Here is a 16,126-nt window from a genome sequence, read left to right as displayed (position 1 = left end):
AATGGTGTCAGGAGAAAATAATATTTTTTACTGATCTATATATTTTTTAATGGTACATGCAATTTTTTTCTATTTTTTTTGACAGCTTGTACATTACTGACATCTGTCAACACTGACTCCAGATAATCCTGTCAGAATCTTGACAAGACTAACTTATTTATACATCCACATGACACTGGCACATATCAGTAAACATATATTCACAGAAAAACAGTCTCCACAGATTACTTGCTGTGCATACATATGACCAGTCAACAGTACAAACATTCAGGGTCACACGCAGGGGGGGTTTTTGGGTCTCCAGAAACCCCTCCCCTCCGCTAAAGAAGTGCCCCTACATGGCGGCACTGTACTATACAGCAGCCGCGGCGCTGTCAAAGAAGCGTCCGCGGACGCTTATTTCACAGCGCCGCGGCTGCTGTATAGTACAGTGCTGCCGAAACGGAGCTACGTGCACCCCTGACATTATAGTATTCTTTGTGTGGTAGGATTCTTTATTTGTGTCATATCAGCAGGTAAAATTCAGTTTTTATGTTTACCTGGCTGTTTACTGAGAAGAAACAGCCATTTTGAGGGGTGAACCAAAATTGATTTCACTGGTTGCTTGCGAATAGATAAGGGATGCGTTTTGAATAATTTTGCTTCAGCATCCAAAAGGGTAGCTTCCATTTTGCGTAGAAATAGCTACACTTCAACACTCTAGTGCTGCCAATCACAACATGGAAGTATGATGGCTTGTTGCCGTACTGTTTTCACAAATTTCATTTTTATGGATGTTATATATATTCTATTTCAGATATAACACTGCAACCAACCCCAGCTCTAACATATCGTACAATTGGTGGAATTTTAGACTTTTTCGTCGTACTGGGTCCAACACCAGAGATGGTTGTTCAGCAGTACACTAAAGTAAGAGTGTTCATTTTCACAATAGTTACACCACTTAAGCTTTATAATGTCCTAATTGTTTTTACTTTGATTTCAGCTTATAGGTCGCTCTGTTATGCCAGCTTATTGGTCCCTTGGATTCCAGTTATGTCGTTATGGGTATAAGAATGACGGTGAAATTGAACAAGTGTATAATGACATGGTCGCAGCGCAAATTCCATATGTAAGTCACTATTCAGAAGCATGGATAGAAAGGAATAACAAGTTATATAAAAATAATCTTACAATAAGCTAATAATATTTTTATTTTATCTCACCAGCTGTATGTGCATCACAGTTAAATGAAGATCAGTAAAGATAACTAAAATGTGATTAAAAAATGTTGCATGGCCACTTATAGCAGTAGACAAGCACATGCTTGGTAGCGTAGTTTTGCATGACATCGAAGATATAGGCTTTCCAAAATAGAACATATAGCTAATGTTTGTTATATGCGGCTCAATGCGGCTGCTCGACTCATCTTTCTCTCACGCCGCTCCTCCTCAATCTCCCCTCTCTACCACGCCCTACACTGGCTCCCCTTCCCCTACAGGATCCTTTTCAAACTCCTCACCACCACTTACAAAGCTCTCTCCCAGTCTACTGCCCCCTATATCTCTAACCTCCTCACCATTCACATTCCGGCCCGCTCCCTGCGCTCGGCCAATGACCGTCGCCTCTCCTCTACTCTGATCACATCTTCCCACTCTAGAATCCAGGACTTCGCCTGAGCTGCCCCCCTGCACTGGAACGTCCTCCCTCGCTCCATCCGTCTCTCTCCCAACCTGTGCTCCTTCAAACGGGCACTTAAAATCCACCTGTTCCTTACAGCCTACAAATCATCCACCTAACCCCTTACCCACTCTTTTCGTTTTCCCTCTCTCCCCTGGCCCCTCTCTTCTCTCCCCCTGCTTCACTGGCTCCCTTTCGTGCCTGTTTTTGTTTCATCCTCCCTTAGAATGTAAGCTCTTTTGAGCAGGGCCCCCCTCCCCTCCTGTCTCCATACCAGTTCTTCTGCTCTGTCTTTACTCCATATGTCTTCCTGGAGTTCCTGAAGCATTGGTACTTTGTGTTTATTGTTCTGTACTTTGTCACCCTGTTTTGTACTACTGTTTGTACTATGTATGGCGCTGCGGAAACCTTGTGGCGCCCAACAAATAAATGATAATAATAATAATATATATAGTTAGGGTCATTTAAGAAAGTGCAAAAAACAATAACAGTCAAATACTATGTGTGCCTATTTTTGTGCAAATGTTTTCAGTTTTGAACATCATGCATAGTTTTTACCTTTGAAAAGAGTTGGGGAAATGGTGCATTCCTCACAGGATTATATTAATGATGATTTAAAGAGTGCAGAATTTGCATCATCTCATCCTACCCATCACTGCACCATGTTCCATCCAAAAGTACATGATAGCATGAATCTCAACTTGCATCAGTAGACAGGGAGTGATGTCATGATAGATATCACTGCAATTCTCCACCGCTGAGCAAGTAGTGTATTGCATCAACATGCACCAATGGGTGGACTCGATAAGGGGAATCTTGGTGCTTCCAGTCCCATCTTCCCCAGTGATCTGGGAAAATCACAGTCATTCTCAAAAGTCTGGGAGGACTTAAAGAAATCCTGGAACCTCCATTACATTCCGGGAGAGTTGGCACGTATGTTCTAAAGTTTAGTTTAAGACAGTTTGCAAAATATACTTGTAAACTACACATCCAGTGACTGATGTCAACCTCTTTAGTGAATATACTGAAGCATATGGTTTTACATATGGATATATATGTCACCGGGACACAGAGCTAGATTAGTGTGGCCACAAGCTTAGTATATTGTATGTGGGGGTACTGTAATCTGTGGACACATAACCGGTATGTAATGTGTTTAGAGACAAATAGGTGCTATTTATTATGTATGGGCACAGGCTGGTACAATAATGTATTGGCGTATTATGGAAGTGGATCACTGGATCAGTGGATGACTAATGTGTTTGAGGGCACATGGCTGGTATTTTATATATAAGGATACTGGTTGATATAATATTCTGTGTGCACAAGACTGGTATGCTATATGTTCGGGAACATATGGAACATTGCTGATAGAATCTAATGGTCATTTGTGCCTGTAAAATATAGAATTGTTTAAAGTTTTCATGCTACTCTTTAAAATTACATAATTGCTGGCCTCTAAAATTTTATCCTTGTTTATATACTTTGACTATACAGGATTGTATAATAGAAACAGCTGAACATATTTAATAATACTTTATGCTGTATTTAATTAAACAGTTTTATCAATGGTAGATCCTTCCTAGGAGTAGAGCTGCCGTAAGTCCTTGAATTTCCTATGGCAGTCCAAATTTTTAGTTATGAATTCATAGAATTCTAGACTTAATATATAACTCATACACTCTATATACTTTCATCATCATCATCATCGTCACCATTTATTTATATAGTGCCACTAATTCTGCAGCGCTGTACAGAGAGCTCACATCACTCCCTGCCCCCATTGGGGCTTACAGTCTAAATTCCCTAACATACACACACACAGAGAGAGAGAGAGAGAGAGAGAGAGAGAGAGAGAGTAGGGTCAATTTGATAGCAGCCAATTAACCTGTTTGTTTGTTTTTGGAGTGTGGGAGAAAAATCGGAGCACCTGGAGGAAACCCACGCAAACACAGGGAGAACATTCATTAATTAATTAATCAGAGAGCACATATATACCAGACTTTTTTTTAATATGGATGCTCAAGAGGGGCTGGTAATTAGGATTTGTTCTTTAGTTTCAATGGAATGGCACTTCTACATCCATGCACACCTGTGCTCATATTAATGAGCTTACCGATATCATATAACTATGTGAGAAAATATTCAAACACATAAAGTGACACATTTAATAAAGACTGATCTGATATCTCCCTATTCTCATGGTGAATATATGACATACATGTGGACCAGTATTTTAAGAAAAAATATCAAAACGTTGACAAAAATAAAGCTGATTCTAAAGGCATAATAGGCTGGTCTTGAAAATGATCCCTTTGTACTTTCCACCATATGCATATCTAGCCAGACGCACAATCATGTAAAAGTGGGCACAGTCCCAATTTGCAGTTCTCAGATTGGAGAGTAGGCATGCACTCAGTTGTAGCAATTTAGTAAATCAGGTTCAGTATGCATTGGTATTCCTTTTATGTGAATTGAATTCCTTGTAAAGGATGTTGTAATATGTACTTTGTAATTTAATAGCCCTATATCATTTAAATTACATATTACTGTGCACTAAGTATGTATTCTCTTCTCACAGGATGTGCAGTATGCTGACATTGATTATATGGAGAGACAAATGGATTTCACTTTGGGCAAAAACTTTTCAAGACTCCCTGACATATTTGATAGAATCAGATTAGAAGGAATGAGAGTTATCATCATGCTGGTATGACCTATGTGTAGTATTGGTAGATTAGTTATATTAGAATTGTAATATTATTTGAACAAGCTCATGCTACGCAGGAATCTACAAATAACTGTGTATTTCCACATCAGAGCAATCTGGTTTATATACACTATACAAGGTCATCTCACTGAAGCACAGCAATGACAGTGATTATGCTTGGTAGCTTCAGGACTATGGGCATGATTCATTAAGGATCTTAACTTAAACTTCTTATTTCAGTCTCCTGGACAGAACCATGCTACAATGCAAGGGGTGCAAATTAGTATTCTGTTTTGCACATTAGTTAAATACTGACTGTTTTTCCATGTAGCACACAAATACTTGATAGCTTATTTGTACACTGACATTTAAAGTTGATATTTGTGTGCTACATGAAAAAACAGTCAGTATTTAACTTATGTGCAAAACAGGAGACTGAAATAAGAAGTTTCTTAAGTTAAGATCCTTAATGAATCAGGCCCCATATCTTTAACTTTCAGATATCAAAACATATGACGGGTCTATTTTTACTTGTTTTTTTGTATAATTTTAGATCTCTTCTGCCATAATGGTGCAATGCTAGCAATTAAAACAGAATATTTACATCACTTCAATGTAAGAAATGTGTAAGAAATGTTGGTAATTCTTAGAACAAAGCACATGCACAACCAATTTTAGTTTTGATGGGAACCTGCATGTATATCATGTACAGCTGAATGTATAAATAATATGGGCTGGTCGTTCAACGCCGTCCCCCATTCATTCCAATTTCTAGCCAATGGGTATGGGTAAATCATACGGCTGTATTATTTTATTCCAAATGAAGTGACTGCATAGGGGAGCTGTAAAGAGCTACTGGCCACAAGCCCTGAGGTGTATAAGGCACTTCTCCTAGTCAATCAGCTATTTTATTCTTTTTTTATTTTGTATTTTTTTTCAAATCTCCTTTTACGTTTCCTATTATTCCACAATTTCAAAGGGAACTAGGATATTGCAGATCCACTGCCATATCATCACCAATACCTCACATCACGCAGCCCACAGTGGTTTAATCCCACTGAGAATCACAAACCATCACTTGTGACCACAGCAAACAAATGGGAAGTACCGTATTTTTCGCTCCATAAGACACACTTTTTCCCCCCAAAAAAGTGGGGGAAAAAGTGTGCGCGTCTTATGGAGCGAAAACTGCAAAAATAAATAAATAAACGGTCACCCATTTGTGCCAGCTGGGCGCCAATCCTGCGACAGAGATCCTCGTCCACATCCGACTGCGCCTCGGAACAAGACTCTCTGAAGGACAAATGGCCGTCTGTCTCCAAGTCGTCATCTTTATCTATAATGTGCGTCAAAGACTTCAGCTGCGTCTTGTACTCGGGGTCCGAAGATTTTTGATACTCCAGTAAGGAAATAAAGACCAGTTCCACCGACATGTTTATTACGAGGTGCCTCCAGACACACCCTTACCCGACATTATAAGGCGGCACACCCCTGTATATCAATGTGATGGTGGTCGGAGGGTGCAGAGAAAACCGGATCGGAGGGTAGGGTGAGAGGATCCCAGTCCGGCGGGCTGCATAGGTCACGCCATACGTAATTTTTTCATTACATATCCTGAGGAAGCCCCCACTGCATGGGGTGAAACACGTTGGCTACATTGCACACCAGAATATTTTTTTTCCTGTTTTCCTCCTCTAAAAACTAGGGGCGCCTTATGGAGCGAAAAATACGGTAGATCTTTTCACTCAGTGCTGACATAATCTACTTGTGCATGGTTACAATTGTATGATGTTCCAATTGCCTTGCAATGTTAATATATAGTGCTAAAACATAGGTTTAATATCAGAATTGATATATTAAAAATAAAATCAATAATTAAAAGTAACAAATTAAAGTTATGTTTCATATATAATTTATGTTCATGTTTTTTTTAGGATCCAGCAATTGCAGGAAATGAAACAGAACCATATCCGGCTTTCACTAGAGGAAGGGATCAGGATGTGTTTATTAAATGGGATGATAAAAGTGAAATTGTATGGGGCAAGGTTAGTATGAATTTCAAGGAGAAAAGCAGCATCTAAAAATATGTATATTGTATATATACATATGTACAAATATAATGTATACTGTTATTAAACATTTCTACTGCTTTTTGATAAAAATAAGTATACATTTAAATTGTTTCCAATTAAGTGCTGTAGATTTTAGTAAAAATATATCATACATTAAATGAGTTTGAAAAGATAGTTAACTGGGCTGTAATACTTGTCTCCTTTCCCTATTCAGTACAATCATACTTGCCAACTTTTCCTCGTTGGCTTCAGGGAGATCCCGGGGGAGGTGGCGTGCGGGGGCAGGGCTTGACAAATCGCATCATTTTGGCCCCGGCGGGGTTAAGATGACTCGATATTTGCGTCATTAAGTCCCACCCCCCAACACTTATCTATTGCAGAGGCGAGAACCGGGAGGTTGCCCTGCTATCCCGGGAGCCCGGGAAGTCTTCATGAAATCCGGGAGACTCCTGGGCAGTCCGGGGGAATAGGCAACTATGTGTTAAAGAAAAGCAGCTAATGAATCTCTAGAGACCGAAGTGTCTTTTACATATCTGTCTCCATTACTGAAGTCATGTCTCACCTGTCAGTCTTTGATTAAATCTTGGTCTCTATGAAAATGGCCACCACCATAGGCATCAATACATTGACATAGGACACAATTTCTTAACTGTGTCATCATGCCACAGATGGTGAAGCCAACCATGTCTTGTACTGGCTCAGCTTTAGGGAGAATGCCAGACTTTTCAGGGAGTGAGGGAGATCACTCTTATTTCAGGGAGTCTCCCTGACATTCAGGGAGAGTTGGCAGGTATGAGTACAATTGTTTATTATTTTAAATTAATTGATATAATGTTGCTACCCTATCTAAAACAGTTAAGTTCAATGTGAAAATATGCTTTTAAACCATACAAATTAACAGATAACCAAATTGTGTTTATAGGGCACTCAAAGGATAAAGGATTAATATAAAACATAATTAAGGTTTATTACTATACATTAATTATGCTTTTAAACCAGTCAGCAGAACAATGAGGAAAAGTGTATAGTCTGTACTGAAAGTAGTGAGCATATATCACTTCTGTTTTGTATCTAAAAAGCCCATTGTTCATTAAGTAATACACCGCAGAGGTTATAGCGAAAATTTGAGTACAGATAGAACAATTTTTGTGTCATTTACTGCTTCTGGCATAAAGTATATATTATTAATTGGTTGTATGTGAGTATAGTGACTATGGCTTGAGGTAGGCTTCTGCACTGCAGACACATCGTATGATGCACATAACTCAAAGAGAGTAGTACTTATTGCTTGGCATACCAGTGTGTGTATGTACACCTGCCAGTCGTAAGATATGCAAGTGGTAGGTGTATGTTTTAGTACACAATGCAGAAATGGCATCACCCTACTCAAAATGTTTGAATACATTTGTACAAGTATGGTAAAGCAATCATATACACAAGAGAGAGAGAGACATTTTTACATATATGAGAAATTAAATAACTCCACATCCTTTGTTTGTCCTTTTAAGAATTAAGGGCCTGATTCATTAAGGATCTTAAATGAAGAGGTATCTTATTTCAGTCTCCTGGACAAAACCATGTTACAATGCAAGGGGTGCAAACTAGTTTTCTGTTTTGCACATGAGTTTAATACTGACTGTGTTTTCATGTAGCACACAAATACTTGATAGCTTATTTATACACTGAAATTTAAAGTTGATATTTGTGTGCTACATGAAAAAAACAGTCAGTATTTAACTTATGTGCAAAACAGAAAACTAGTTTGCACCCCTTGCATTGTAACATGGTTTTGTCCAGGAGACTGAAATAAGATACCTCTTTATTTAAGATCCTTAATGAATCAGGCCCTAAATGGGATTTGGTTGCCTTTCCTACAGCACACTGTATGGAAATGGATAGTAAGTAATGCGAATTGATGGCAGCTAATTAATTTAATTATTTGCTCTAAGCCTACCAAAATGCTGATCAATGTAATGCCATTAGCTTTAGGTCAATCCACAAACAGCCAATCAGAAGCAGCTAGATAGTGCTGTTGATAGTCATCATCATCATCACCACATATATTTGCACCAGCCTTCCAGCACCTGCAAGAGATACATCTCATGGCAAGCATATCTTTGCCATATATAATTGAGTTGCAATTATATGTGGCGCAAATGTATTTCCCTCCCTGTATCATCTCCCCTAAGTAATTGTAAATTCAAGATGCGCAATAAACGTGATATGAATGTGTGCATATGTTTTTTTTGTGTGTGCATGTGCAGTATGAAAATTCATATTGTATACTGTTGTGTGTCCAACTCTATATGGTTCCTACTGTTTATGTAAGATATTATTGCTCCATCCGTATGTACATGATGTTATATATGATAAAGCATATTAAGTTTAGAAGAGTGTTCAGAAATAGCAGTTAACAGTCATCAGACCACCAGATATTATTAAACATTATAACATTATTAATTGTTTTTTTTTATGTCAGGTCTGGCCAGATTTGCCTAATATAGAGGTTGATGACTCACTGGATTGGGACACACAAATCGCTGTAAGTATTGTAAGCGTCTTCCACAGTATAATGCACAGAAGTTCTAAATCTGAGTTTTAAGAATATATTTCAGCGCCATTAACAGTACTTAAGAAAATGAAAATACTTCTACAGGTAATTGATGATGTAGTTAGCCCTAAATAAATGCACACACAAGCCAATCAGACTCTTGGCCTGAATGCTGAACACTTTGATCTCTGTATAATTTGGTCACCATGCTTGTGACCAAATTGGATTAATCTGTTTCAGCAACGCTGTAGCTGCATCACTGGATTAAATTGGACCCAGTAGGTGTGACTCCATACACCACCTGATGGTGGTAATTGGGTAAATATATGTTTCTCTACTCGAGAAGGCTATCTGATTGATCCTGATCCGATATGGATTAGGATCGCTACTCAGTTTGGTGACAATTTGGTAGAAACGACTAAACTGGCCATCTAAATTGCTGCATCCACAGTAGTACAGTTTTATGTTTACTATATCTCGCATTAAACTTCAACATAAAGTAATATTTTACTATTATTTACTAATCTGTGGTGAGAAATGTGATTTTGCTAAGCTGACGCCATCTTGTTGCTTTATAGCCATTTTGTTCTGTTATAGCTTAAAGACAGGTTAGACACACCTGTTTTGTAGGAGTAATTCATTATTTGCAATGCTATGCTTATAACCTTGGACATAGCATACAGGAGATAAGCCAACCCCCCCTGGGGAATTTTCCTGTGTGATAATGAGAGAATGTATTAACATCTGTGCAAAGGGAGCATGAGTGGTTAAAACTTTTTGGGGGCGTAGTTTTCTGTAATACGTGATTTTTGCTATATAGATAGGGACTTGTAACTAATAAAGCAGAGTTTATTGTACACTCAAGCCATGCAGTGTATTTAATTCTCTCCAGCTGATGAGCTCATAACTAATAAACTGACACTTACAGGTGAACAATCTGATTTAGATTCTACAGTGGCCATCGCAAAAATATCTACCATAGATGTGGATTAGTTCAAAAATTTTGTTCATCCAAAGAGAAAATATATTGTATATAAAGCCACTATTTGTGGCATACTTGTTTATCTCCGTCATAAACGTAGAGCAAAGGTGAGAGACAAAGCAGAGCAAAGTCATAATCTTTCATTTAAAATTCAATGACGGCATACCTGTCATATTAAATTTATATACTTTCACAAACAGATATAAACAGTTGTCAAACATTTAAAATAAAATGAATCAATCTTCCAAGTTTAAAGGTTAGGCTACATGAGCCAGAATTGCACACTTATCAAAACTGTATGAAATGTACCTGATAAAAATGTGACTACTGGCCCTTCATTGGGCCAAAATGTTGCATGCCCCTGCAACAGTTAACAATGATGGTAGTTTATAATGATTGCTTCAGGCAAAAAAGACAGCAACATGTTGATTGTGACTGATGATAATTAAGAAAGGGACATAGCTTTATTATTTCAAGAATACATATCTAAGATGTTCACGTGCCTGGATAAACATTTTACTCAAATGTTTGCACATATCTATTTGTTGTTAGAAATTCAGAGCTCACGTGGCATTTCCAGATTTTTTCAAGAATGAGACAGCTGAATGGTGGAAGCAAGAAATGAAAGACTTTAGAGAAAACTTTATTCGGTTTGATGGTATTTGGATTGTAAGTGTTGCTTTTATTTGTCTTATATTGAAAACAAGTGTTAATTGTGCATATTTAAAGCCTACATTTATATAATCATGTTTTAAGTATCATACATTATATCAAATGATTTAGCTGTTTAAATTTGTGCTCAAATAGTGAAATTCTACTTGAATACAAATAAATGCTCAGTGATTTAATTTTCTTAAATTATTGTTACCCGCTACTTGTAATGCTGTTTTTCATTTCATAGCTTGCAGAGAGTATTTTGCTCTCAGATTTCCCTTTTCTATTTTAAAATATCTGTTTTTACATGCAAAATATTTAGCGTATATAGTTTATATATAGTAATGTAATAGTTCCAGGCCAAAAGAATCATAAAACCTAGAATGTTGACAGCCTATTATATATAGCTGCAAATAAATGTACTTTCTTAACATGTGGCGCTGCATGCTATTTTAGGTGTATATTACACTATGCCTTTTTACCTTTTACAAAGCTAGTGTGAGTTTCCGTGTAATATAAACCACTATTAGGCAATACCACTGCTGTAGTTGTTATGCAAATACCATGTATTTTACATTCTAGGATATGAATGAGCCTGCAAGTTTTGTACATGGATCAGTCAATGGCTGCAGAAACCAGACCCTGAACTATCCTCCCTACATGCCATGTAAGTTATAAGGTTTATAATCATTTTTGACACAATTTTAAATATTAACTATTTAACATTTTCATCAATTAAGATTATACTTATTGTAAAATATTCACATGATTAAAATATCTATGAAACCATAATATATACAGTATATTAGTGAATTAATGCATAATAGTTTAAAAAATATTGAAAATGTATATAAAACATCATATATGATTCTGTTTCTTAAAGCCATAGTACGCATATGATATCAAAAAATGTAATAAACATAACATTTTTCCTTAAAAATGATTTACATTACTGATAATACAAAAGAAGTTATCAATATATTGATATTATAAATATATATATATACACGCATACATACAGTGGTTGTAGTGGCGGTATGGAAAATATTTTGGGGATGTAAGTGAATGTAATACAATTAAATCAGTAAGAGAAGTGGCGGTATAGCACTGTATACACCTCCATCTTGACCACTAGGGGCCAAGATGTACTGAAACAATCATTGGGCAGGGCATGAGTTAGTAATGCATAATTATCTTCTTTCATTAAAATTTTAAAGATATTTTCATCACTGGTCTGTTATAATTACAGAACAACCGTGGATCTGTTTCTTGTTTTTATCAATATGGACTTTGCAGACTGTTGAATATTTTTGAACTGTATATATATATATATATATATATATTAGTGGTAAAAAGGTCTATTTTCCACATCTCTCCTGTATAGGGACAGATGAGGTCCCAGAGAATCTGCAGGGGAAAGCTGTGTGCAGGGTTAAGCTCTTACAGACCAAAAACCCTAGATTTAATATACACATATGGAGATATGGTTTAATCAGCTAATTAGACCAAAGGGAGGAGCTTTGTATATTTAAGCCTGTCTTTCCATTATACAACATGACTGATGCTGGGCAAGTTGGCCAGTCGGTAGAGAGCCACACTGTTTATAGTTAGCATTAGTGTCACCAGGAGTTGTAGGCAATGTGATATTGCTTACTAGTGTCATCCTGACAAGTCTGAATGCTGTTATTGTGATGCAAACAATAAAGCATCATTGGATTTGAAGCAAGAAGTTGTTTGTGTATGAACAGACTGACACCTAAGTGTGTCAGTGTAGCAAGGTGTCAGAATTTCTACAAGTTGTACCATCGGGGATCTGTAAAGAACAGCCAACGCACAGTTGTCCACTCCTGCCTGTCTCTGCCTGTGGAGAGACAGACAGGAGTAATATTTCTGTGAACTGTTCAGCACTTGATGTTTTTTCCAAAGAGAGCAAACAATTTGAAAATTGCTGGGCGTTGTAGTGCCATACCAGTTGATTCACTGAGCTGTGAGTTGAGTGTGGTCCAGAAAAGCTTGCTAGTTGCCTGTGTGGAAAGCTAAAGTAATTGTTTTTTTTTTTTCAAAGAAAGCAAAAGTTTAAAATATTGCTGAGCATTGTAATACCACACCTTGGTAATTCCCTGAGCTGTTAGTTGGGTGTGGTCCACAGAAATCTGCTGTTTTACTTGTTTGGAGGTCCTACTTTGATGTTTAAGGTTGCAATAGAAATCAAATGTAATTGCTACCAGGATAAATTTCCTGTACTTTAGCCAATATTGGCAAAAAAAAGAATAAAATATGTCAAAAAGAAAGTTTGAAGTCTCCCTTTACAAGGCAGCGCCGCTTTAAATTTAAGTGCTGAGTTGAAGAATCCGGAGGTTCATACATTTACCCCCAGGTGACAAAATAACAGTAATATTTATCAATATTTCCTTTTTCCAGTCTTGAATTCAAAAGACATGGGATTGCATCACAAGACTATATGCATGGACAGTCAACAGTTCCTTCCAGATGGCACCCCGGTGAGACACTATGATGTCCACAATCTGTATGGCTGGTCCCACGCTAAGCCAACATTTGAGTAAGTCTAGTTATTGTAATTATATTTTTGTAATAAAACACAGGCAATGCAATTTAACATGTGTTGCAGATAGGTGTGCTTAATAATGCTGAGATATTTTAGAATTTAGAGAATGTCAAGTACTGTGCTTTATCTTTGTTCTCTTCTCACCATAATTGTGCACAATCTCTGATTTTACAACAACTATGTGGTTGAGTAGCTGTTTACTTGATCTTATTGGCCCATAAGCCTTTAGAAGAGAAATGAGGTACAGTCAGCATTATCATGCTTTAGGACAACCCCTCATTATAAATTGCTACTCCTTCCCATAATAACCTGTAACATTGCACTGTGATGCAGATCTTTGTGGCATCTTATAAATAAAATAATATTAATAACATTGACTTATTGTACTTGTGTTACTCATACTTGCCAACTCTCCCAGAATGTCCGGGAGACTCCCGCATTTTGCGAGAGTCTCACGGACTCCCGGGAGAGTGGGTGGCAATCTCCCGGATCTGCCCACTTCACTAGGAAGTGCCCACTTCCTAGTGAAGTGGGCAGAATTAGGTTCCAATCGCAGTGATTCCCGGTGAATGACAGCAGGGGGCGTTTGGCCCCGCCCCCTGCTGTCAAATGACGCATTTGCATTATAACGTCATAGGGGCGGGTCCAGAATGACGTGCATTTTGGAGCCCGCCCCATCACGCCCACCTCCCTCGTCAATCTCCCGGAAACCAACTTTCTAAAGTTGTTAAGTATGATGTTACTCATCCAAGGCTATATGTTGCCAGCTCTACTTTGTACAGTTAAAAAAAGACTCAAATAACTGTGAATTGACTGGAGAAGTGGGAGAAGGGTCATTTGAAAATAACCGTTTTCTAAGGTAGAGATGTATTTATAGTGTTGGGTATATTTCATTTTAAATACTGCTATTCTTTTTTGTCATTGAAAAATACTACTCTTTTTTTTCCCACTGCTGTTCATTATTTCTGGTTAGCGGAACACTGTTTAAAGGGGTCTTTTTTCTGTTTCATACATTTGAAAAGCAGCAGATACAAATTGAAGGCATTTAGTCTATACAAGCTGTTCACTATGTTAGGAAAAGGGATAACTTGTGCACCTTAGATGCTGCATGCTAGCTCCTCAAATCAGATAATATCCCTTACAAATAACTTGTGATCTCCATGTATCTCTAAGACATTTAGTTCTCCTGCCTATTTTAGTCTACCCTGGTAGCATGACATCTGATGTCCCTTAGAGCATGACAAAAGCACAGAGCTGATGAGATGAAGACAAGGAGGTGGAGTGAATGTAGTAGTGTAGTGCTCTTTAATTTATCACAGATCTCTGCAGACATAAAATATCCAAAAAACAAGACATCACATTGTCTAAAATATAATAATTTCTGCTTTGAATGCAAGTTACAGTATTATTTCTCAGCTTTCTTTGCTCAGTCTCAACACAGTAAATCCTGTCAACCTGTGTTAGTAAGAGAATTACCTGATGACACAAGTAGTTGGTCATAATGACTCATATCACATTTTAAAACTTTAATCTAAATATTGGTGTTCTTAGAGCCTTTTTCTGGTAGAATTACCTGCTGATTACCTTCTGATTACTTCAAGTAATCAAAACAATTCATCTAAAACATTTTGCCTCAGGTACAGTGATAATTAGAAACATTTATAATAAAAGGTATTTTCTACCAAAGAGCTGAAGTGCTGGTTGGTTTATATAGCATTTTTGTATTAGCAGCTACAAGCTTAATATTGCCAAACATAAAAGCACACTTTGGGGCGTATTCAATTGTCAGCATTAACGCTGAAAAACGAGCGCTCGAAAAATCTTAGCGTTAATACTGTAGTTTACTCGCAGGATTTCAGCTCGCAGCTCAGGGAGCAGCGAGCTGAAATTCCGCAAGTAATTACCATATTAACGCTAAGATTTTTCGAGCGCTCGTTTGTTAGCGTTAACGCTAACAATTGAATACGCCCCTTTGTCTTGGAACTGCTGTATGCACACAGACATACATTGCACAGTGATTCATTCATTTTCTTAATTCTAAAGGAAACTAGAATCTATGCTAATTCTCCTTTTTAAAAACAGTATTTTGGCAGTTAATGTAAGATGTAATAACAGTACATTAGGAATGTTTAATTTTCACTTCATTGAGCAAGAAAGAAAAAAGTAAGATAAAGTATTTTATGGGTATCTATAACCTGAAAATCCTTGCTAATTTAAATATAACTGCAATGAAAGAAAATATCTAGGTCACTTCCCTTTTTGATTGAACGTAGGATATATTTGGCAGAGAACAAATATTTCATTATTAACCAAGATGTGGAAATTGTGAGAGTGCAATAACTAACCTCAATATTTCACTCATAAATGGATATTAAGTTATGTAAAGTTTGTGACTGATCTGGTAAGATAGATGCTAAAACTAGTTTATTTCCATTGGGGTGTAATAAGTGCAGGTAGAGCAAAATGCAAATACTGGTGCCTCTTCTTTCAATAACTATACCTTTTTACTAAAGGTTAGTTTCTTTGGTAAACTACTTATACCCCATTCATACTGCACCAAAATCCGGGGTTTTTGCCGGGGCGAGCTCAAACGACCCGGGTCTTGGTGCAGTATGAATGGTACAAGTCAAAAATCCCGGGTCTAAAAACCCGGGTCTTCAACCCGGGATTTATCGAGGGGTAATTCCCGGGTCGGACCCGGGTTGCCTGCACTATGAATGGTGCAACCCGGGTTGCACAGAAAACAAGCTGATTGGCTGTCTGCCTGTCTCTGGAGGATGATGTCATCGGTGGGAGCCCGTGGAAGAAAAAAAAACCAGTCACCTTTCAATGACATCACCATTTTTCAGCCAATGAAAACTTCTCTGGTAATGACTCCCACAAATTGCCAGGGCACAGACTTGTGCAGTATGAATGGGGTCAACCCGGGAAA

General features: G+C 37.5%; 1 protein-coding gene across 1 annotated transcript in view; it reads left to right on the top strand.

Annotated features, from left to right (window-relative positions):
• Positions 1-16,126, top strand: part of LOC142143417 (maltase-glucoamylase-like) — a 191,734-nt gene that overhangs the window by 159,667 nt on the left and 15,941 nt on the right. The window contains exons 54-61 of the mRNA XM_075201251.1: positions 797-909; positions 986-1,111; positions 4,241-4,369; positions 6,304-6,414; positions 8,921-8,983; positions 10,527-10,643; positions 11,211-11,295; positions 13,050-13,188. Of these exons, the coding sequence (XP_075057352.1) occupies positions 797-909; positions 986-1,111; positions 4,241-4,369; positions 6,304-6,414; positions 8,921-8,983; positions 10,527-10,643; positions 11,211-11,295; positions 13,050-13,188 (883 nt within the window). The remainder of the gene's footprint in view (positions 1-796; positions 910-985; positions 1,112-4,240; positions 4,370-6,303; positions 6,415-8,920; positions 8,984-10,526; positions 10,644-11,210; positions 11,296-13,049; positions 13,189-16,126) is intronic.

The sequence above is a fragment of the Mixophyes fleayi genome, chromosome 3 (genome assembly GCF_038048845.1).
Source record: "Mixophyes fleayi isolate aMixFle1 chromosome 3, aMixFle1.hap1, whole genome shotgun sequence".
Lineage (NCBI taxonomy): Eukaryota > Metazoa > Chordata > Amphibia > Anura > Limnodynastidae > Mixophyes > Mixophyes fleayi.
This window is presented reverse-complemented; position numbering and strand designations above follow the sequence as displayed.